Raw genomic sequence first — 21,126 nt, forward strand, 5'->3', positions numbered from 1 at the left:
ATCCTGATTTCTGCAGCTCTGCGGGGTGGTGCTGCTCAAATGACAGGAGCAGGGAGAGTGGTAAACAAACTGTAAGTGCGCATAAATGTTTGAAGGGCCGTCTCAGGCCAACCAAACATTCATGCGCACTTTACATGTTCCCCACGCAGGCTGCATTACAGCCTGCATGGAGGACATGCCCAGGCTCCAATTCAGCGCCTGGATGCCGAACCACAGCGCTCAGACCAGTCACAATGCTGCATTGCAGCGCTTTGATTGTCTGACTGAGAGCCTGGGTGTGCTTCCTGTTCCGGCTAGAGTGAGGGACTACGAGGAGAGATGCGACCAGGAAGCGGCAAGAAGGTCATTTACTTTCTTTTTTTATTTACACCTGCTTCTCCTGCGGCCCACTGCCTCCTGCCCCTGCCCCTCGTACCCCTGATCCATGCTAGCTGCCACTGAAGAGTATTGCCTGCTTCACCCATGTCGTTACCTCTTACACCCCTCAGACCCAGCGTGGATGCAAAGATAGTCAGCTCCTACACCTGATCCAGCTACACTCACCCTATCAACTTACTCCTAAGCCAATAACGTCATTGAATTCACACCCAATAACATATAACAAGTCGGTAGTAGTGCTCAACAATTCACAGAGCTTTTTCCCTGATAGTTTGAGCGTATTTGTAGATTACTGTAATCTCTGAGTTTTCTTTTTGCCGACATTTCCACATTACATCTATTCAGATGAAACTACTTCATAGAATCAATAGGAAAGAGTTCCATACATGAATCCCCACCCTTTACCTCCCCTGCACACAATTTGGCACTCAGTACCAAACAGGTGTTTCTTGGAATGTTATTCAATCCGGTTTGTTGCTGCTGAGAAATTGGGTCACCACATCACTCTTAATCTTATCCAACAACCCAACCCGTCTAGTCCCACCAATATGCAAATCGCAACTCAGTGTCCCAAAATACATCCTGGAATCCTTAGATTGTTTGTAGTTCTGGACAAATAAAGTTCCAATACTACCATGAGATTGGAAGGCAACACACAAATAGAAATTTCCTAAGAACTATCCATAACTCCCATTACCCTACTCTTACAGACTTTGGATCTTGAAATTGCCACTACCCCATGGCACAAAGAGCCTGTTGCCTGTTCATAAATAAATATGTTTTACATGAAAAAACTGTCAAAGAAGAAAACTGCACAAGTTAACTCTGTGTTGCACCCTCCCCTCTAAGAAGCATCAAAGTCTCAGAAAGTTGCCTCAAATGGGCCAACATTAGGCTAGTATGGATCCTTAAAAATGCACCATCTAATATGTTGTCTATTTTCATAATAGTTACATTCTCTGCTTCTGTGTTCACTACAGTTGTATTGATGTATGCAATTATCTTGCTACATTTATTCTGCACTACCATTGACCTAAAACAAAGCATTTCAATTAATAGTGTTGATTTCTTGTGTGAACATACTTGTGGCAAAAGGTTGCCAGATTTTACAACAGTAAATCAAAATGCCGGACTGTCGTTTACAGTTTTTAAAATTCCCAATACACTGTTTATTCAGGTAAGTTTGAGAGAAATGTAGGATCATAACCTATCTGTTCCTTCCAAACATGCTGGTAAGTTGGTTCATGCTTGCCTTGCCTGAGAGTCAAGAAAGTTCCACCATGCAGTGCTCACAGAACACTGTGAAAACATAACATGGCACTCAGTTCATTGACTAATAATCTGAGTGCCCTCAAGAACCTCACACAAGTACTTACTAGCCATTACAAATACAGAGAGATCTATTGTAATATCGGCCATTCCTCCTGCATCTCAACTAGGAGCTCTCTTTTCTGTTGGAGGGTTCGTTAAGTGTTTAACTAGAAAAGGTTTTCCTGCAATTCGACAGATTCAGGATATTCAAAAGATTCAGAATCTGTTTTAAAAAGGCGGATGGGACTGTTAAAATAAATCTAAGGCTAGAGATCCAGTAACTAATTATTTGAAGTCATAAAAAGTGTCCTGCTATTTGGGAGGTGTGGGGGTGAACAGATCCTGGTTGTCACAGCAAGTCCAGCTTATCCTTTTGAAATCTCAAATATATTCCTCCCTGAGCACTCTAAAATAAACAAACATCAAACATCATCATATAATAATATATTTGCTTATCGGTCCATAAATTTCCAATATAGGTACAGCCGTAGTTACAGTTCCACAACAAGTCCTTCTTAGTGAATCATATTTCAAAATGTAGATGAGTCCAACAGAAAGTTTTCTTCCAATTGAAGTGTATATGATATTCTAAAATGTTCAATAAAGATATATATGAGAAATTCCAAAGTGTAGCCAAATAATCCGAAAGCGCAGACAACACGGGTTTCGTCATGCACAAGTTAGTGCATCAATGACTTCATCAGGGCTGTTCGGGTTGATAGAAATCAAAATTCCTTTCGCTGTTTGTCCTACAAATGCATATTCATCAGTACTCATACTCCAACGTTCGTCCTGTCGCAAGTATGCTAGTTTGTTACTCCGAATACATTAAGGGAATTACAAGCCTGTATGGGACTCTTGTATTTGAATGGGTTTCTCTTCCCCATTACGGTGAGCAGGTGAAGCCTTTATACAAGGTAATTTCGCCCATCCCTCCTAAAAAGAACTGGACAAATATGCATTCAGTGATCTTACCTGAGCTATAATCAGATGTGTTAGAGACAAATATATGCAAACACAGGACAATAACAAAACCCTTGTTATTAGGGTTGTTTCAAGCACATCAGCCTACACATATGTTTTTTTCAGTGAGGGTAACTTTCTCCCATAGCTTAAACCACAGTGATATTCAGCAGCTGAGGAACAATTTACATCAACTGAGAAAATTCTGATATCTATGGAGAGGGTCATTTTGAAAGCATGTCCTCCTCCAGAAGGAAAACAAATTGTTATAGTTTCTCCTGCACCTGATTTGGAGGCCACAGAGATTAGGTGAATCTACGGCTGTGGCGTTTTTCAACAATTATGCATTTGCCTCAAACTCCATCATCTGCTGCATAGTTTGCCAATTTTAACAAAAACGTTTTGTATCTAGCTCAAACATATCAAGAGTTACTAAAAATGTGACAACACTTGTTGCTGTGCAGTAAATGTTGACAGTTCATCTTTCAGTTGCATATTGCTGTATTTGGGTATTAAACTACTACTAATAAGGCGAAACCTCTATCCAGACAGTGTTAACATGTGCAAAAATGACAAAATAATGAACGGATACCATCACAAAATATGCCTCATTGTGCCACATAATATGCATTCTCTTGCCAAATAATTTAGTAAACCCTGCTGCATCATTTCATCCTCCCTTGCAGCATAATTCCAGTGGCCCTCACTGTAGCAGACCAAATGCCAGGTCTTGGTGTAGAAGACACTCGCGCCATAATCCTACCAAAATTGTGTAGTGCTAAGAAAAGCAGGAAGGTTTCAATTGAGCACATCAAGAAACATCATGTGGCACGACTGTTCAATGCCCCCCACCAAAATCCAAAGTGCCTTCAGATTAGAGCAATATCTCCTCTCCCTATTCTGGAGGTACCCCGAGAAGAGATTAGTCAAGTTGAGATAGTCTACACAATCAGAAAGACTGCTGAGACTCCAGCTAAACACCTGAGAAAATCCTTATTTAGTGCAAGTAGCGTCTTCAGCAACTGACCCTAGAAGCATCTCCACCAGAAAGATGTATTTTCTTTGCAAGTAGTTGCATTGTCAAGAGGTGATCCAGAATCTGAAGAAACAAGAGTTCTTTTTCTCCAATTTCCAGTGCTGATAGTTTGCTCATCTGCACCTAGGTTGATCCCTTACTTCAGTATCTTTGGTTACAAGCTTCAGTCATCTTCTGCTGATATTGATGCTGATTGCGCTCTCTACAACGTCTACTTCCATGATCTCGATGACCTGCTTCTCACTATGGCCTCACATCATCAATTACATGTTTGATTATTTGGATTTTGAGAGTCCAGGTCTATAAAACAGAACTCAGTTTACAATGAAAAGGTTGTTCACTGTCGCCGCTATTCCCCGTACAGCCAACCTTTGCTTACACCCTTTGTACCTGATTTGTTTTTAGACTATTTGCACCTTGCTGTATAGTCGACTTAGACATAAGGCCATTGCCTTGCTTGATATTTTATCATTCTTCATAGTGACATTTAAACAGGTTGAGTATGAATACATATGATTCATGTATTCTTCTGAGAGCGTACTATAGTTTTGGGAGTGTTATGTAGTTTGCTTTATGTGTCTCTTTGGAGCCCCCTATATTGTGCACTTGCTAATGTGCTTCTGTAGTAGGGGATCTCTGTGTATAGTCATAATCATGTGAATAGTCCCGCCCATGTGCGTGGACCCCGGAGCACTTAATTAGATATATCCTCTTAAGTTGCCCTCTTCTGCAGTCCTGCATAGACACTTAAGAGATAATAGACAATAATGCAGCCTAAAAACAACTAGGCTACGCTGGCCATTACTTCATCCTGAAGTGAAAAATATGGCCAGGTAACAGTTAAATGTAACTATTTTACTGAGTTTCACACATAGAAAAAATTCCCCTTCACAAAGATCCTTTTTTCATGATAGAGATGAAGGGTTGAACAGACAAGCCCCCATAGGCTGCCATTATGGGTGTGTAAATGGATACCATGCCTTTAAGAATCCTTCCAGAGACCCTCGATATCCCATGATGCACAGCCAAAGGCTAGTTACTTTCAGTTCATTTTTCTGGCTACTGCTAGCAGGACCCTGGAGCATTGAACTCTACCTTTATTGGTATTTTTTCAATATTTCTAGCTTGTAAGTGAGTTTTTTAAAACTTTACTCGACATTTTTGACCTTTCTCTTGCTTCTGCTGTACTTTTTGGGCAGAAATTCTACAGTTTACTTGTCATAATGCCATCCTTTATTCGACAAGTGTCCTGACTGTGGGAGGAAAAAGGCAAAGTTGGATTCGCACAGAATATGTATTCAGTGTCTGCCTGCCTCTCATATGCCTTATACCTGCGCCATCTGCCAGACCTTTTCTAGGCGCACCCTGCGTGACAGGGAGAAGATTCGACTTCAAGGGATGGAGCAGAGACGACAGGCAACTTCTAAAGGGACCTCTGGGCAAGGAGAGGGTGAGTCCTCTACTAAGACCCATGCGCCGGCCTCTGGGGGGCTCCCCAGTCGAAAACAGACTGAAAAACGGCACCAGTCCCTTTCGACGTCGAAAACTGCTATGTCGACTTCAAGAGCAGGTATGACGACGATCTGCTCCCCGTCGACCCAGGGCTCTGGATCGGAGTGACGTCGATGCTCCGCATTGAGGGGAAGGATGGCGAGATCTCGGCAAAGATCGCCGTTGAGACATCGATCGACGTTGAAGCACTATCACGTCGATCGAGTTCAAAGCACCGGCGCTCGCCTTCGAGGCGACAACTCCGATCACCATCGTCAACAAGGCGTTCAGCGTCAAGGGGATGCTCAACGTCTAGGAGAAGCTTAGCGTTGAGGAGACACTCAGCGTCGAGCAGACGGTCAACGTCAAGGAGGCGGTCGGCGTCGAGAAGGTCGAAGTCGACGAGAAGATTGAAGTTGAGAAGCCATCAAAGAAGCTCAACGTCGAGGTATCACTCCTGGACACGCTCAATTGTGAGCCTGTCATTGTCAGCAGGGAGTTCAAGACGACGTTGACGCTCACCGTCGAGCGTTCCATCAAGGTTGAGTAGGAAGTCTAGGGCACAAAAAAGAAGGGTGGCTGTTTCTTCAGACTCGGAGTACTCCCGTACATATTCTCCTTCGAGGACGCCTCCTCGGCAGACACCGCCTCCTCCGCCATCTCCGCCTCCTTCTCCTCCGCCTCCTCTTCCTCCTTCTCCTCCACCTCCACCTCCCCCTCCCCCTCCAGTGTTGCCTCCGTCTCCGCCTGCCCCTGGGCAAACAGCACCTTCACCAGACTTCGCACGGAGCCCAGCAGGCCAAGACCCCACCCTGTACTCTGTCATTGTGGTGGCAGCAAAAAAGCAGCATGCTACGGCCCGGCGTCTTCAGTACCACGAACAAGGAAAGCCGTAAGCTGGATTCGGTGGGGAGGAATGTCTGCAGCTCTGCAGCCACATTGTATTGTATTGTAAGGGGAATTTGTAAAGCGTGCTGACACTATGGGTTTCCTGGCGCTGGTTGGAAACAGAAAGACCAGGGGGACTTAGCTGGATTGAGGGAAAAGCCATGTTTTTAGGGTTTTACGGAAAAGAATGAGAGAATTAGAGGTTTTGAGAGAGAGGGGAAAGAATTCCAAAGTTTTGGGGCCAGGAATGCAAATCGCCGGCCTCCAGATCTGCAGAGTTTAATAGGGGGGATAGCCAGGAAGTGAAGGTGGGAAGATCTCAGGTTCCGTGAAGGGCAATAGGGCTTGATGAGAGATTTCAGAAAGACGGGGCAGGAGCCAGATATAGATTTAAAGGTAAGGCAGCCGATCTTAAAGGCTGCCCTCGAAATGACAGGGAGCCAATGCAGTTTGGAAAGAAGGGGTTTGGCGGATTGCCACTTCGGAATACCAAGGACCAGTCTCGCCGCTTGATTCTGAACAGATTGCAGTCTGGAAAGAGATGTTTTAGGCAGACCATGGTAAATAGAGTTCGAAAAATCTAAGCGGGAGAGGACGAGGGCCATGATGACTTGCAGAAGGGCTTCAGGAGTGAGGAGATAGGCCACCTTCCTGATCCTGCGCAGCTGGAACATGCAGGAGGAGACCACCGTCCCCACTTGGGTCCCGAGAGAAAGGCCGGAGTCAATAGTGACCCCGAGACTCTTTACCGAGGCCACGGGGGTGGGGGGTGGCCAAGTTCTGCCGGCCAAAAGTGCGGACCCCAGTAGGTAGAGCTCCTCAATGAAGGCGGCTAGTTCGACTGCCCTTCTGGGGAGGTATGACTGCTCCCTGTGGGAATCGCTCAACCAATTCGTAGATCTCCTACCCAGGGACAAGAGGGAGGACTTTCAAGAAATACTGAACGAGGGACTGATGGTCTCTAACCAGATCATCAGTGCGGCGGTGGACACGTCACTCTTTTCGGTCCACAAAAATTGTCATGGCGTGCCTCTTCAAAGGCATTCCTGGCTTCGCCTTACTTCTTTAAAACCAGAGACTCAGCAGCGCATAGCGAACTTACCGTTCTCTGTCTCGACTCTTTTTGGTTCGCATGCAGATGAAGAGATGGCACAGATGAAATCCGAGATGGAAACCTTGAAGGCTGTCGTGTTGGAGAAACCCAAAGAGCAGCGTAAGACCTCCCACCCGTTCCAACGGCGGTACTCATCTCAGAGGTTCCAGCGGGGGCAAGCCGTCAGTATGGTCAACAACAGCAACAGTTTCAGCGACAACCGTTTCATAAACGACAGTCACAAGGATGGTCCAACCAGCAGTCTACAGGGAACAAGGCTCCTGTTGGACCTAAGCCCTGAAGGATTACTTTCCCCTCTTCTGTTACCCACTCCAGTGGGGGAAAGCATTCAAAATTACCTGGCAGAGTGGCAGAATATAGCTCAGGACAATTGGGTGCTGAATATTGTTCGCAATGGATACTCTCTACGTTTCATCAGCCATCCTCCGTCCATCCTTCCGACTCACTCCCGTTACATGCTATGCGAGTTATAGGCGGAGGCGAACATCTTGTTGGAGAAAAGGGCAATAGAGCCAGTTCCTCTTGCACTGAAGGGAACAGGACTGTATTCAAGATTCTTTCTTGTCAAAAGAAAGACAAGAACGAGTTCAGGCCCATCCTCGACTTGCGACAGGCAAACAAGTGGATTTGCAGAGAGAAGTTCCGCACGTTATCCTTACATCAAATCTACCCTCAGCTCCATCAGGGAGATTGGTTATGCGCAATAGATGTGCAAGACGCATACTTTCACGTGCCAATAGCGAAGAAACATTGCAAGTTCCTGCGATTCACTGTGGGAAATAATCATTATCAGTATGCATGCTTCCCTTCGGCCTGAAGTCAGCGCCCAGGACGTTCTCCAAATGCATGGCTGTAGTAGTAGCGCATCTACGGAGGGACAGGGTGTTCGTCTACCCATATCTGGATGACTGGCTGATCAAGGCAGCGACATTTCAAGAGGCGCAATGGCATTTCATTCAAATTTCCGCTCTCCTTTGATGTTTGGGCCTTCACATCAACAACAAGAAGTCTGTCTCAACTCCTGTACAGTGTCTGCAGTATCTGGGAGCCACCATCAATACTCGCAAGGCAAACATGCGTCCTTTGGAGGAGAGTCGCTTATCAATCCTTCAGAAGGCTCAGGTTCTCATGACCATTCCCTCGCCGACGGTGAGGACGGTGTTTTCTCTCCTGGGTTCCATGGCGTCTTGTATCTTCCTCACTCCACATGCACGCCTCCATGTGCGGCCTCTGCAGGAATGTCTGGAGGATCAGTGGGACCAGAGACTAGGGAATTGGGAGGACAGGATTCAGCTGTCACAGCAAGCCCTCCAGTCCATCAAGTGGTGGTGTTCACCTCACAATCTCCTCTCAGGGATTCCGTTCCACAAGGAGATACCGGCTCAGACCATTGTGACAGATGCGTCTCTCCACGGCTGGGGTGCGCATTCAGACCACCTTCAGATACAGGGCACGTGGTCTCAGAAGGAGGCCACGTACCTAATCAACTTCCTGGAACTCCGAGCAGTTCATTTGGTGCTGAAAGCCTTCCAGCCGTCCTTTCGCACCAGTTCCCTGCTTGTCCAGATGGACAACACAACAACAATGTACTATCTCAACAAGCAGGCGGGTTCAAGATCTCACCCGTTGTCTCTGCAAGCACGGATAATCTGGAATTGACTGCTGGCCAGGGACCTGACCATAAGCAGACTCGTTCAAGAAAATCACGAATGGGTCTTAAACGGCGAAGTGGTACGAGACATCTTCAGAAGATGGGGTACTCCAGAGGTCGATCTGTTTGCCGACACAGAAAACAGCAAATGCCGAGACTTCACCTCAGGGTTTTACCAACCAGGGACTCTGGGGAATACACTGTGGATCAACTGGTCAAACAGCTTTCTCTACGCTTTTCCACCCATTCCCCTGATCCCGACTGTTAGAACTGGGGGTCTCTAGTTCGCAGAGGTAGGTACCACTGTCCAAATAGGGACCCTTGCTTCTAGTCAGGGCAAGGAGATAACCCTCTAAGATAACCCCTGCTCACCCTCTAGGTAGCTTGGCCTGAGCAGTCTAGGCTAACCAGAGGCAATGCGTAAAGTATTTGTACCAACACTCACAGTAACACAGTGAAAACACCACAAACTGATCCCACAACAGTTTAGGAAAATAAAGGTATTTATTCTAAACTACACAAGACCAAAACGACAAAAATCCAACATACACAGTTCAAGAATATGGTTTCAAAAGAGTTCTTCAGGTTGTAATCAAAGTTCTTTAAGTTGCGTTAAAATAATCCACAGATGCGTGAAAAGTTCACAGTTGCGTCACGTTTACTCACAGTACCTTTTAGATGCAACAAAGTTCCACAAGCAGGAAGCTGGTGCGGTGGAAAACAAGCGATGCGTTACTCCTGAGACCCTGGGGAGGCGATGCGACAGCCCCGCTGCAGCAGCGGGCGTGTTGCGACGAATCCGGTCTGTACGGGGAGGAAGGCCACTTGCGTGGATTCCGGTGCGTAGGTTCCGTAGGAAGTCTGTTCTCGCAAAGGCACGATGCGATGATCTCGTAGGGGCTGCGACGATCTCCGGGGCGACGATGCGCGGTCCAGCGGTGATCCTCTCTCTCGCAGCTCCTCGATGCGATGGTTCTGCGGCGATACTCGCAGCGACGTGATGCGGTCCGCAAGCAAGCGGTGCGGTGATCTCACCCAGCGACGACAGGCTCTGCGACGACACTCGCAGCGATGTTCGATTCTCCCGCACCGGTCTGGTGCGTCCCGCAAACGAAGGATGCGACGGTTCTGGCAGCGGCGTCAGGCGCTGCGATGATCTCTACCTTCGTAGCGGCGGGAAAGTTCTCGCACTGTCGGGGATGCGCTCCGCAAGCGAGCGATGCAACACTTTTCAGTTTCAAAAGTCTCTCAAGCTTAGTTTCAAGCTTCCCAGCTCAGGTACAACTTCCAGAGGCCCCACAACTGGATCAAGCACTCTAGGAAGGACAGAACTCTCTCAGCAGAGTTCAGGGAAACTGGGGGTGCAGTCCTTTTGTTCATGGGACTTCAAAAACATGGAGCCAGCTCTTCTCAGGCCCTTGGAGATTCCTTCAAGACAGGGACACAGCTCACAGCAAAGTCCTTCCCCTCTCCTTGGCAGCAAAGCAACAGCAGGTCAGTCCAGCAGAGCAACAGCAGGACAGTCTTCCTTCTTCAGAGTCAGCTTTCTCCTTGGCAGAGGTTCTTTCTTGATTCCAGGATGATCTAATTTTCTGTTGTCAGGGGTCCTGTACTTATACCCCTAAAGTCTTTGCGAATATCCAAAGGAGGACGTTCTGCACTTGTTATGTAGCTGCAAAGCTTTAGACAGTGCTCGAAGCGGCAAATTAACACAGCTCTGGAACCAAAAAGGTGTGCGAACTCGCAGGCAAGCCTTGCTGATCAGCTTCAAGGGAGAAGATACTCAATTAGCCTGCAGCCTAGTGCGCTTCATGAAAACAGTTAACACAATCCAAAACCCAGAGGCCAGCGATTGAACTTGACTCAATAAGACTCGCTTCTGCATCTCAAGAAACTCTCCTTTGATTAACAAAGACTCAGTAAATCTCAAAATGCTTTTCTCTTTTACAAACACAATGTATTGCATCAGTTTGCATGATTCTTTCGTCCATATCTTTTACCCTCTTTTACTGTTTTAACTTTTTTTGTAAAACTTTTGATTATGTATCTACTCCAATGTTTTTAAGAGTCATTGCAAAGATTTTTATTAATCACGCAATAAAGTTTATTATTACTATTCCTAAAGTCTTTGTTCTCTCTGTGCATGTGGACCCTGAGCCCGGTCTGAACCAGTTCTGGGTGGATCCTGAGCACTTTGTTGTGCTGGCTGCCTCTTTCCTTTCAGAGTGAGGGGCAGGGTCCTCAGCCGCCCAGCAGGAGGTGGAGCCAGCATTGTGGCAGGCAGGCACAGCCCTATTCAGTCCCAAGTGCTAACTCCTCCCACCACTCAGGTTGCAATGCATTCATTCAGCCTAGTGCTGACTCATCCAGCCTCCTGGGGAATTCCCCAGCCCCTGTCACTCACAAACCAGACAGTCAATACACAAACAGGCCCAGGCACACAGAAGGGTCAGACAAGAGAACAACAACTTTCTAAAAGTGCTGTTCTCAAACACAGGATTTAAAAACCACCTTTCCTAAAAGATGTGTTATTAAATTCTGAGTTCAGGGATACTAGATACTTATGTCCTATCTTGTTCCTATGGGAAGAAATGCTGTTAACCACTGTAGCCAGCATCCCCCATGTTAACTTATGGAGCAAGATAGCCTTACAATAGTGAAAAACGAAAATGGCTGTAATTCACTACCAGAGCATGTCACCTGCACTAGTACATGCTCTACCTTTCACATACACTGCACCCTGCCCAGGGGGGTACCTTGGGCCTTCCATAGGGGTGACTGATGTGCACGAAAAGGGAAGGGTTAGGCCTGGCCAGTGGGGACACTGACCAGGAGGACATGGCAGTTCTAAACTGCCCATAGGCGCTGCAGTGGCAGGCCTGAGACACCATTTTTAGAGCTACTCCTGCTGGTGGCACAATCAGTGCTGCAGGCCCACTAGTAGCATTTGTCATCACCAGCCCTGGCACACCCAGTGCGCTTTACTATGGACTTCATGGTGATACAAATATGCCAAACATGTATATCCAATCAGAATAACAATTTACATAGGGAGCACTTACACTCTGGCACTGATCAGCAGTGGCAGAGTGTCCAAAGCATCTAAACCAGCAAAAACGAAATCCAGCACAGCATCAAAAATACAGGAGGTAGGGGCAAAAATATAGGGGTAATCACGCCAAAGATGCCAGGTCTAACACCGACAGTATTGTTCAAACTTTCCCAATCGCGGGCCAAGATGATCCTTATTGCTCCGGAGTGGCCCCGTCAGTGGTGGTTCACCGATCTGCTACACCGGTCCCTCCTGTCGCACCTTCGACTTCTGTGTCGGCCGGACCTTCACGAAGTTCGGAGGACAGATGGTGCACCCCAACCTCTTGTTGCTGAATTTTGCATCATGGCTCTTGAGCTAGTGCAGTATGGACTTCAAAATCTCCCTCAGAACTGTATGGAGATATTAAAGGAAGCAAAAAGACCATCCACACGGACTTCCTATGCATATAAATGAAAGAGATTTTGCATTTAGTGTGCCTCTAAGAATGCTGATCCTACCTCCTGCAAGGAGGATGTCATTCATCCTTATTTGCTGTATTTGGCTCAATCTGGCCTGAATTTTCATTCCATTAAAGTTCACCTAGCAGCTTTAACTGCGTATAGGAAATGTCCTTCACAAACTTGCTTTTTCCAAATCCCAGTCATCAAAGATTTTCTGGAAGGTTTGAAGAAGGTGTTTCCTCCCATTAGGCGTCCTTCACCCTGTGGGAGCGTAATGTGGTGCTTTCTAGACTGATGAGGTAGCCTTTTGAGCCCATTCATAAGGCTTCTCTTCAGCATCTGTCCTGGAAGGCAGCTTTCCTGGTAGCCATAACATCGGCTCGCAAGGTGAGTGAAATCCAGGCTCTCTGTTGTCAAGAGCCTTACACTGTGTTTCATTCTTCTAAGGTAGTCATGAAACCTTCCGAAAGTAGGGCAGAGTTTCCTGTGAATCAAACGATTTCTTTACCAATGTTTTTTCAGCATCCTTCCTCTCCTGCTTAGAGATCCCTTCATCTCTCGATGTTAGAAGGGTGTTGAAGTTCTACTTAGATAAGACTAAGGAGATTCATAGATCGGATCAGTTGTTTGTTAACTATGGCTCTGTCAGGACTGGTCTTGCTACCTCCAAGCAATCCATCTCCAGGTGGATCGTGTCCTGTATTCAGTTGTGTTACCAGAAAGCCAACACAACTCTAGTTAGTAAGCATAAGGCTCACTCTACCAGAGGTAAAGCTGCTACAGCGCCTTTACTCCGTAACGTCCCTGTTGCAGAAATCTGTAAGGCTGCCACTTGGAAGTCAGTCCATACCTTTGCTAAACACTACTGCCTAGACTCTGATGCCAGGACAGATGCTCAGGTTGGGCAGGCTTCACTGAGGAATCTATTTACACAATAGTGGGTCTGTTTGTTTCTTCCACTGCTGGGGTTGTTGTTTGGGGAGAAGCTTGCTATTCTATTCTCATGATTATGACTGTACACAGAGATCCCCTACTAGAGAAGGAGTAGTTTCTTACCTGTAACTCCAGTTCTGTAGTTGAGGTATCACTGTGATAGTCATAAGCAACCCACCCTCCTCTGCGGTGGATGAAACAGTAATATCCAGAATTAAGCAGGCCCTGCTTTATATGCCTTCAAAAAGAACTGAAAGTAACTAGCCTTTGGTTGTGCAACATGGGATACCGATGGTCTCTGGAAGGATTCTTAAAAGCACAGTATCCATTTACAGACACATAATGGCAGCCTATGGGATTTAGTTTGTCCAACCCTTCATCTTTATCATGAAAAAAGGATCTTTATGAAGGGGAGTTTCTCTATGTGTGAAACTCAGTAAAATTGTTAAATTTAACTGTTACCTGGCTATCCTTTTCACTTCAGGATGAAGTAATGGCCAGCATAGCCTAGTTGTTTTTAGGCTGCATTAGTGTCTATTATCTCTTAAGTGTCTATGCAGGACTGCAGAAGAGGACAACTTAAAAGGATATATCTAATGAAGTGCACCGGGGTCCATGCACATGATTATGACTATCACAGAGATACCCCTACTACAGAACTGGAGTTACAGGTACGAAACTACTCCTTACTAAGGCTCAGGCTATATAGGTAAATATTGCTTGCAGTAATTAATACATTTATGTTCATTATTGTACAAAAATATGTATTACATTTGCTGATTATTTTGATAGTGTGCTTCTTATCAGCATATCCTTGCATGCATTTAAATGATTGAAAGGGATAAGAGCCTTAAGCTTTAACATGAATATGCATGTTAATTCCCACTTAATTTCTTCTGCCTGACTTCATTAATCGCAAGGTTTATTTTTCCCAAAATAAACCATTTTGAGAGTATAAAGCAGCTGCTTAGAGCCCTCTCAAAGAGAGATAGAGATAGTGGTCTTTGATACTTTCAGGATGTAAACAGAGAGCTTCTCGCAGAGCTGCATCAAGTTCATCATCTCATAACATTACTGCTGACGCATAATTTAGGCTCCCCTTGATGGCAGGTCACAGACTGGAAAAATAGATAACTCCAGGTATGCTTGTGTTCCGACTTTAGCCAAATACTCAACCCTCTTACAAAATGCAAACCGTTGATGGTCAGGAATAGGCAAGTAGACATCCGTAAAAATACATCATTTAATTTGTTGGATATTTTCATAAAATGTATGAGCTCCCCTTTTACAATTACTACATTTATAATGGTTTCTTCAATTTTGTTGTTACATTTAAATAAAATGCCTGACAGAGTCTGACAGGATTCTAATGAGCTTCACATTTTCTTCAGGTAAGTTTAGGAGAAATGTGTGGCTCACAACGTGTCTATTCATTCCGTTCACGCTGGTATGTTAGTTCAAATCTGTGCTTGCCAGAGGCCAAGAAGGTTCTTCCAGATAGTGTTCATGGAACACTGTGAAAATGTAACATAACCTTCGATCTACTCTAATCCCCTTAGCGACCTCATATCATACAAAACACATATTCTTTAACTTCTTAGATCTAGTCAGAGGATGTATTTATTTTAGGAGTTTTGTATAGCGCTAGCTAGACCCATGGGTATCAGAGAACTTCACAGTAAACACAATAATGTGCAATCAGATGATACAGGAGGAAGGTGGAACATGGGGGTTAGGGGAGGGAAGGGAGCAAGAACATGGGCGAAGTGGCAGAGAAGATGAGGGTGCAAGCCAAGTCTGAAGATCATCCGAGCGCATTAGACAATTAAAACTTTTATGCACAAAAGAAAATGTTTTCTTTATTCAAGTCATTGTCGTCTGTCTCAAAATTTAGGTAAGATGGAGTGTCGGCTAGGGAGCTACCTGGGCGCTGTCAGTTCGCTCGAGAGCGGTCGAGGAATAGGGTTTTGAGTAGGCTCTTGAATTTAGGAAACGAGGGGGTTGTTCTGATGTGGGGTGGGATGGAGTTCCAGATTTTTGTAGCGTTTCCTCCAAAAGATTTGGTTGTGGATCGTGTTACCATGTACACCTCCTTCCACACCATCATTATCCAGGAGTTATGGACTCTGGACCTTCCAGGATTCCATGTATGCCCTAGATCATGGGTACTCACAAACTTTCTCTCTGGGGCCGAGTTTACAGTGTGGTTTGTGTCCGAGGGCCGCACCGGTGGGTGCAGGGTCAGGGGGGTAGGGGGCGGGGCTAGAGCAACAAAAAAAACTGTGACCATGAGGTTGAACAAAGGCCCCTGCAGCGGACGCCTTCGTCCACTGAGCTACCAGACCCGGCATACACACATCTCTCTCTCTCTCTCTCTCTCTGTCTCCCTCTCTCTGTCTCTCTCTCTCTCCCTCCTTCCACCCCTCTCTCTCCCTCCCTGTCTCTCTCTGTCTCACTCACTCTGACTGTCTCACTCCCTCTCCCTATCTTTCCCTCACTCTGACTGTCTCACTCCCTCTCTGTCTCCCTCTCTCTCCTGCCCTCTCCTTCCCTTCCCACCCCCTCCCCCACCCTCCCTCTCCTTCCCTCCCTCCTTCCCTCACCCTCACTCCCCTTCCCTCACACTCACTCCCCTTCCCCCTCTCCCCCTCTCCCTCCCTCACTCCCCTTCCCTCTCTCCCTCCCTCCCTCCCTCCCCTCTCTCCCCTCTCTCCCTCCCCTTCCCTCACTCTCTCTCTCCCCCTCCCTCCCCTTCCCTCACTCCCCTTCCCTCACTCCCCTTCCCTCACTCTGTCTCCCTCACTCTGTCTCCCTCACTCTGTCTCCCTCACTCTGTCTCCCTCACTCTGTCTCCCTCACTCTGTCTCCCTCACTCTGTCTCCCTCACTCTGTCTCCCTCACTCCGTCTCCCTCACTCTGTCTCCCTCACTCCGTCTCCCTCACTCTGTCTCCCTCACTCTGTCTCCCTCACTCTGTCTCCCTCACTCCGTCTCCCTCACTCAATCTCCCTCACTCTGTCTCCCTCTCTCTGTCTCCCTCTGTCGCCTTCCTCCCTTTCTCTGTCTCCCTTTCCCTCCCTCCCTCTTCCTCTGTCTCCCTCTGTCTCCCTCCCTTTCCCTCCCTCCCTCTCCCTCTGCCTCCCTCCCTCTACCTCTCTCTGTCACCCTCTGTCATCTCACCCTGCCTGTGTGTCAGCCCGGGCTGAGACAGCTTCCTTGGCACTCACACAGCCGCAATCGAGCACTTCACAGGTCTTTAAAAGACCATTTACATGTTAATGGGGCTTTGTTGTAGTTCACCTCCTCTTAGTGCCCCTGCAGCTCCACTCTGACTAACGCTGGAATGAATCACCCGGCCCCCACAGAGCAGCAGAGTCTCTCAGAGTGTCACTGCTGCAACCGGCAGTGTTTGCAGACACTCTTTAAAAAAAATATTTAAAACACGGGTACGATGTCTGCAAGGTCCGCGGGCCGCTCAGGAAGGCTTGCCGGGCTGCTGGCGGCCGCAGGCCGTACTATGAGTACCCGTGCCCTAGATCCTTAACAAGATTGTCGGCCCATGTCTGGGACTCAGAATGCCTCCCTAATGTCACCTATGGGCCCTTTCTGGAGCCCAGGGTATGGCACTTCTGCAGATATTGTCAGCGGCACCCACTCTATTAGAGGGGAGGAGCGCCGCCTCCCCCCCACCAGCTGCAAATAAAACGGGTTGAAAACCTGTCTTATTTTAATCCCCTAGACCCGCCCCCAGAACTCTGATGAGTCTTGGGGGTGGGCTCAGGGGATGAAGCTGTTGGAGGGTGTGGGGGTGGGGAGTGGTGGGCACTCACTTTACTGCACATGAGGGTCAAACGCTCATGCGCAGTGAAACTTTCTCCAGATCCAGCTGCGTTGCTGGGGCTGGGGAGAGCAGGCACAGGCTCCCAGTCTGCCTGGTAGAGCAAGTTGCTGGCGCTCAGGCCAATACTGACGCTGCTTTCATGCAGTGTCAGGATTTGCCGCAGTGCAGTCTGGGAGCCTGTGCCTAGATGCAGGGAGAGCGCAATGCAGGGGGAGACTGCAGCTGTGTTAAGGAAAGTTTTTTTTATTTGTTTACTTTTCTTTTTTCCTCCCATCAAACCCCCCTCTCCTCTGGCCCGCTCACCACTTTAGCAGGGCGTGGGCCGCTACTGGATACTGTGCTTCTACTGTTACCAACAAGTTGCTCACCTCTGAATTTTCTTCCTGTCTCCGCCAATCCTCAACCATCACAACAGTCCAACACTTCATCCGGGGGTTGAAAGTGGCACAACTTTTCCTCCTCTATGACATGCAGCCCCACTGGAAACAGCATTACATTATTGAGGCCAGTTTCATATAGCTTAGCCTTATCAGAATTAAGCCCTAAAATGTGTCCCTAATCAGTGTGTATAAAGTGGGAGGAGCAATGCCAGCCTGATATTTATGAGTGGGACTAGACCTACCAACATAGCAGTTTGAAGAATTGTACTTGAGATTCCATGCAATTATCCTTCTGGGTATCACACCACCGGGTGAAGAAATTCCCTTGGCCAGTGGACTTTTCTCCTGAGAAGAAGGCTCATGGACTGTTGATCTTCTATGTGGAAGTTCTCCATTCCTTGATAAAAAACGAATTCAATATTGAGGCTCTCAGATCTCTCTGTAATCCCCATGAAACAGACATCGTAGCATAGAGATCGGCCTTCCACATCTTTAGCCCTACTCAGAAAGAGACCCAAGTCTGCAGTCAATAGAATATTAGAAAATGATCCCACTCTATTATTTAGGTATTTATGTTTTTTGTAAGCAATGCACGCCACTTTCGGTTGCTATTAACTCAACAGATTATGTCTTTGAAATTCAACACTAATGGAATATTCAAAATTTAGAAAAGAAAATCGAAAAACAGAAAACAAGGAAGTACAAGATCTACAAAAAGTAGAAAAAGACATGTAAAAAGAAGATGAGAGGTAAAACTGGCGAATGATAAAAAAAATCTGAAGGAAACAGCAGGTATGTGGTGAAAAAGACAAAACGTGAGAAGGTTGACATACAGGAGTTAAAAAAGCTAAAAATTGAGAAAACATGGGAATAGAGTACATTTTGAACTTATATAAAAGAGCTAAAGTGAAAAGGGAGTATACAAATTGAGAAGTAATAGCTTGGAGGTATGTAGCTTGTGCGGTGAGTCTGTCGCAGTTGTAAAATAATTCCTCAAAGGCTACTTCTGGTCAGGATAAACACTGACTGTTCTGTGGCACAGGCAGTAGCGGTGGAGTTAGGCCACTGAAAATCCACTGTGATGGGGTGACCATCAGACTCTCAGATTTGATGATAAACAGTTGCTCTTACTGGTTTTAGATGGTGAATGTCATTCTTTTCCTCTTGGTCCGTTTGGTTGTTCTGTAGCGGCAACAATGTATAATCTCGAAATTTGCAATTCATTCCTTGGGTGAAAATGTCAATGTAATCCTGGCCTTGTAGCGATCGTAGGTATGGTTAGCATATAAGCCTGCTTTCCTCTCTATATATTTAAATTCAATAATGTTTGGTTGCTTTCAGGATATGGAGATGAATTTGAAAGCAATAAGAATGCAGACTTGGAAAGAACGAAAGGAATTGGAAAAAAAACATAAAGGAAAGGTAATTATAGCCAGAAGTCTTACATTGTTACTTGCATATGTCTGCAGAATGGACCTCATACACTACTGTTCCTCTTCCTCCTACTTATATACATTTGCGTTAACTTAAAATTCCGAACCTGACAATTGTGTTATGTCCTGCCTCCATTAGTCCTGTGTCTTACTTTGGTAATTCCTGGACCTGAGCATGTAGATGTACGTGGAATGTTGGTTGTGAATATCCCACCAGAGGGAGTTAAAGACAGCTCATCAGATAATGGGCTGAGCTCTTGCCAACATATTCCTGTTGGGTTGTTTCCTAGAAGTTGATACAGATTAATTGTATCTGTGACATGTCTAGGACTTTGTTTCAATAAATCAGCTTGTGCACTCCACAATTGTGTAGACTTCCCCGCCTTCATACTGGTGACGAGTGATTTAGTGAACAATGCATCCTACGAGAAGAAATCTCAGTAGCATAAAAACATTGATTAACCCCAGCAGTGTCGTTTTTTCTACCTCAGTCCTTGGAAACAGAATAGGCAGCACTAAGAATCCACAGTTACAGAGAAGTAGCTGTTCCTTTGAGCAGCAGACATTTGGATGAAGTGGATATGCTTTGGTTGCACCTCTGTTGGTCAGCAAAAGTCCATAATGATGTGCAGGTACTGCATCAGGAGGAAAGCCCCTAATCTACCAGTGGTGTCTTCAGTGGTTATAGGCTGATTGCTTTTTGGATTTTTTCCCAGTAATGTGGGGGGTCCATCTAACCAGTAATCATTTTAGCATTTATTTTGGGATTGATCTATATGCACTGGCTTGAAGAAGATTGTGGCCTTCATTTATGGCCTGCTTACTTTAGGGATTTAAGAGGTGATTTAAAACAAAGCATAATATGGAGTGCAGAATGATATTGCAAGACTGATGTTCTCTCTGCAGCAAACTATAAAATCATAAACGCTCAAGCTCAGTCAATGCCTGATCAGCAGTACCTCAAATGTGAACCAATGGAACAGACCCTAGTGGTATGCTAAAAGTCACAGAATTTCCTGCTTTTCTCCAGACACTAGAAAGATCCAACGAAGCAAATTCCGTGATGATGTTCAGGAAATGTTCCACAATCGGTGCAATGAGCACAATATCCAAACCAGATAGGTTTTTAATTCACGTATTCTTTTCTTTTCCTTAACTTTCCAAATTGGTGCAGTTTGTGCCCAAAAATATCAATAGATACATCACTGGCTGGGCCTCCTGGTTTGGATATTGTGCTGATTTTAATGCACTAATTGTGGAACATTTCCAGACCGTCACCAGCTTAGTTGATCCTTGCCTGAATGGGAAAGAAATGTATTGATCCGTACTCGAATTGGACTCACACACTCACTGGTGTATTAGGTAAGTTGATTTTCAATTGTTTGATTGGTGCTGTTTGTTGAATCCTCCTGAGTATGAGGATGGATAATTCACTGATTGCGCTGTCCCCAAATTATGGAGGGGGGGGGAGTCTCCAAATCGTACTCAAGTATTGATTTAATAAAGTATATTCAAATGTTGTAAAGTTTTTCTAAGAATTCTTTTATTTCATTTCCTTTTTTCTTCTATCATTTACTTACTTTGGTAACATCCATTTTATATAATTATAATCAATACGATGTGTTCAAAAACCTAAATAGGCCCAATGCATTTCGGGCATTACCCTTCATCAGGGGCTTAATCCTGAGAACATAAGAAAATAGAAGAAACTCAAGCTTAGTCATAGCCGGTACATCCATATAATTACTGTAATTCGTGAATTTATCAGTGATGTAAGTGATTTTTTACTCCAAACACTCATGGTAAAATTACCAGAGCTGAAAACCTATTGTGAAGTTTTGAGAAGGTGCTAAATGGTTAACAAAATGATCTCATGCCCATGTTGTCAGGGTCTAACAGGGTTGAACATTGGAGTTGCCTTTCCTTTGTTGAACCAGATATGGGGGTTTGATGGCAGTCAGACCCCAGGGAGTGTGCACCTCCTTTTTCCTGTAAATATAAGAGATAGGCCTGTGTGGTGTAGTGGCAATACAACTGGCAATTTGTTTGTTATATGTAGTAGGTATAACTGACCCTGCTCAAAGTAATCCAGTGACTTTACTGCATTAATTACTGTAGCCTAACCTCTCCTGTGAGCCGTCCTGTAACTAGTCAACAGTCCTATCCATGTGATTGAGTTTGTTCTTAGAGCACTGATATTCCCACTTTTATTT

General features: G+C 45.7%; 1 protein-coding gene across 1 annotated transcript in view; it reads left to right on the forward strand.

Moving 5' to 3' along the window:
- LOC147698454 (serine/threonine-protein kinase Nek5-like) overlaps positions 1 to 21,126 on the forward strand; it is a 235,630-nt gene that overhangs the window by 97,794 nt on the left and 116,710 nt on the right. Inside the window, exon 7 of the mRNA XM_086936243.1 lies at positions 18,822 to 18,902. Within this exon, the coding sequence (XP_086792369.1) occupies positions 18,822 to 18,902 (81 nt within the window). The remainder of the gene's footprint in view (positions 1 to 18,821; positions 18,903 to 21,126) is intronic.

Source organism: Lissotriton vulgaris, chromosome 8 (assembly GCF_964263255.1).
Source record: "Lissotriton vulgaris chromosome 8, aLisVul1.2, whole genome shotgun sequence".
Classification (NCBI taxonomy): Eukaryota; Metazoa; Chordata; class Amphibia; order Caudata; family Salamandridae; genus Lissotriton; species Lissotriton vulgaris.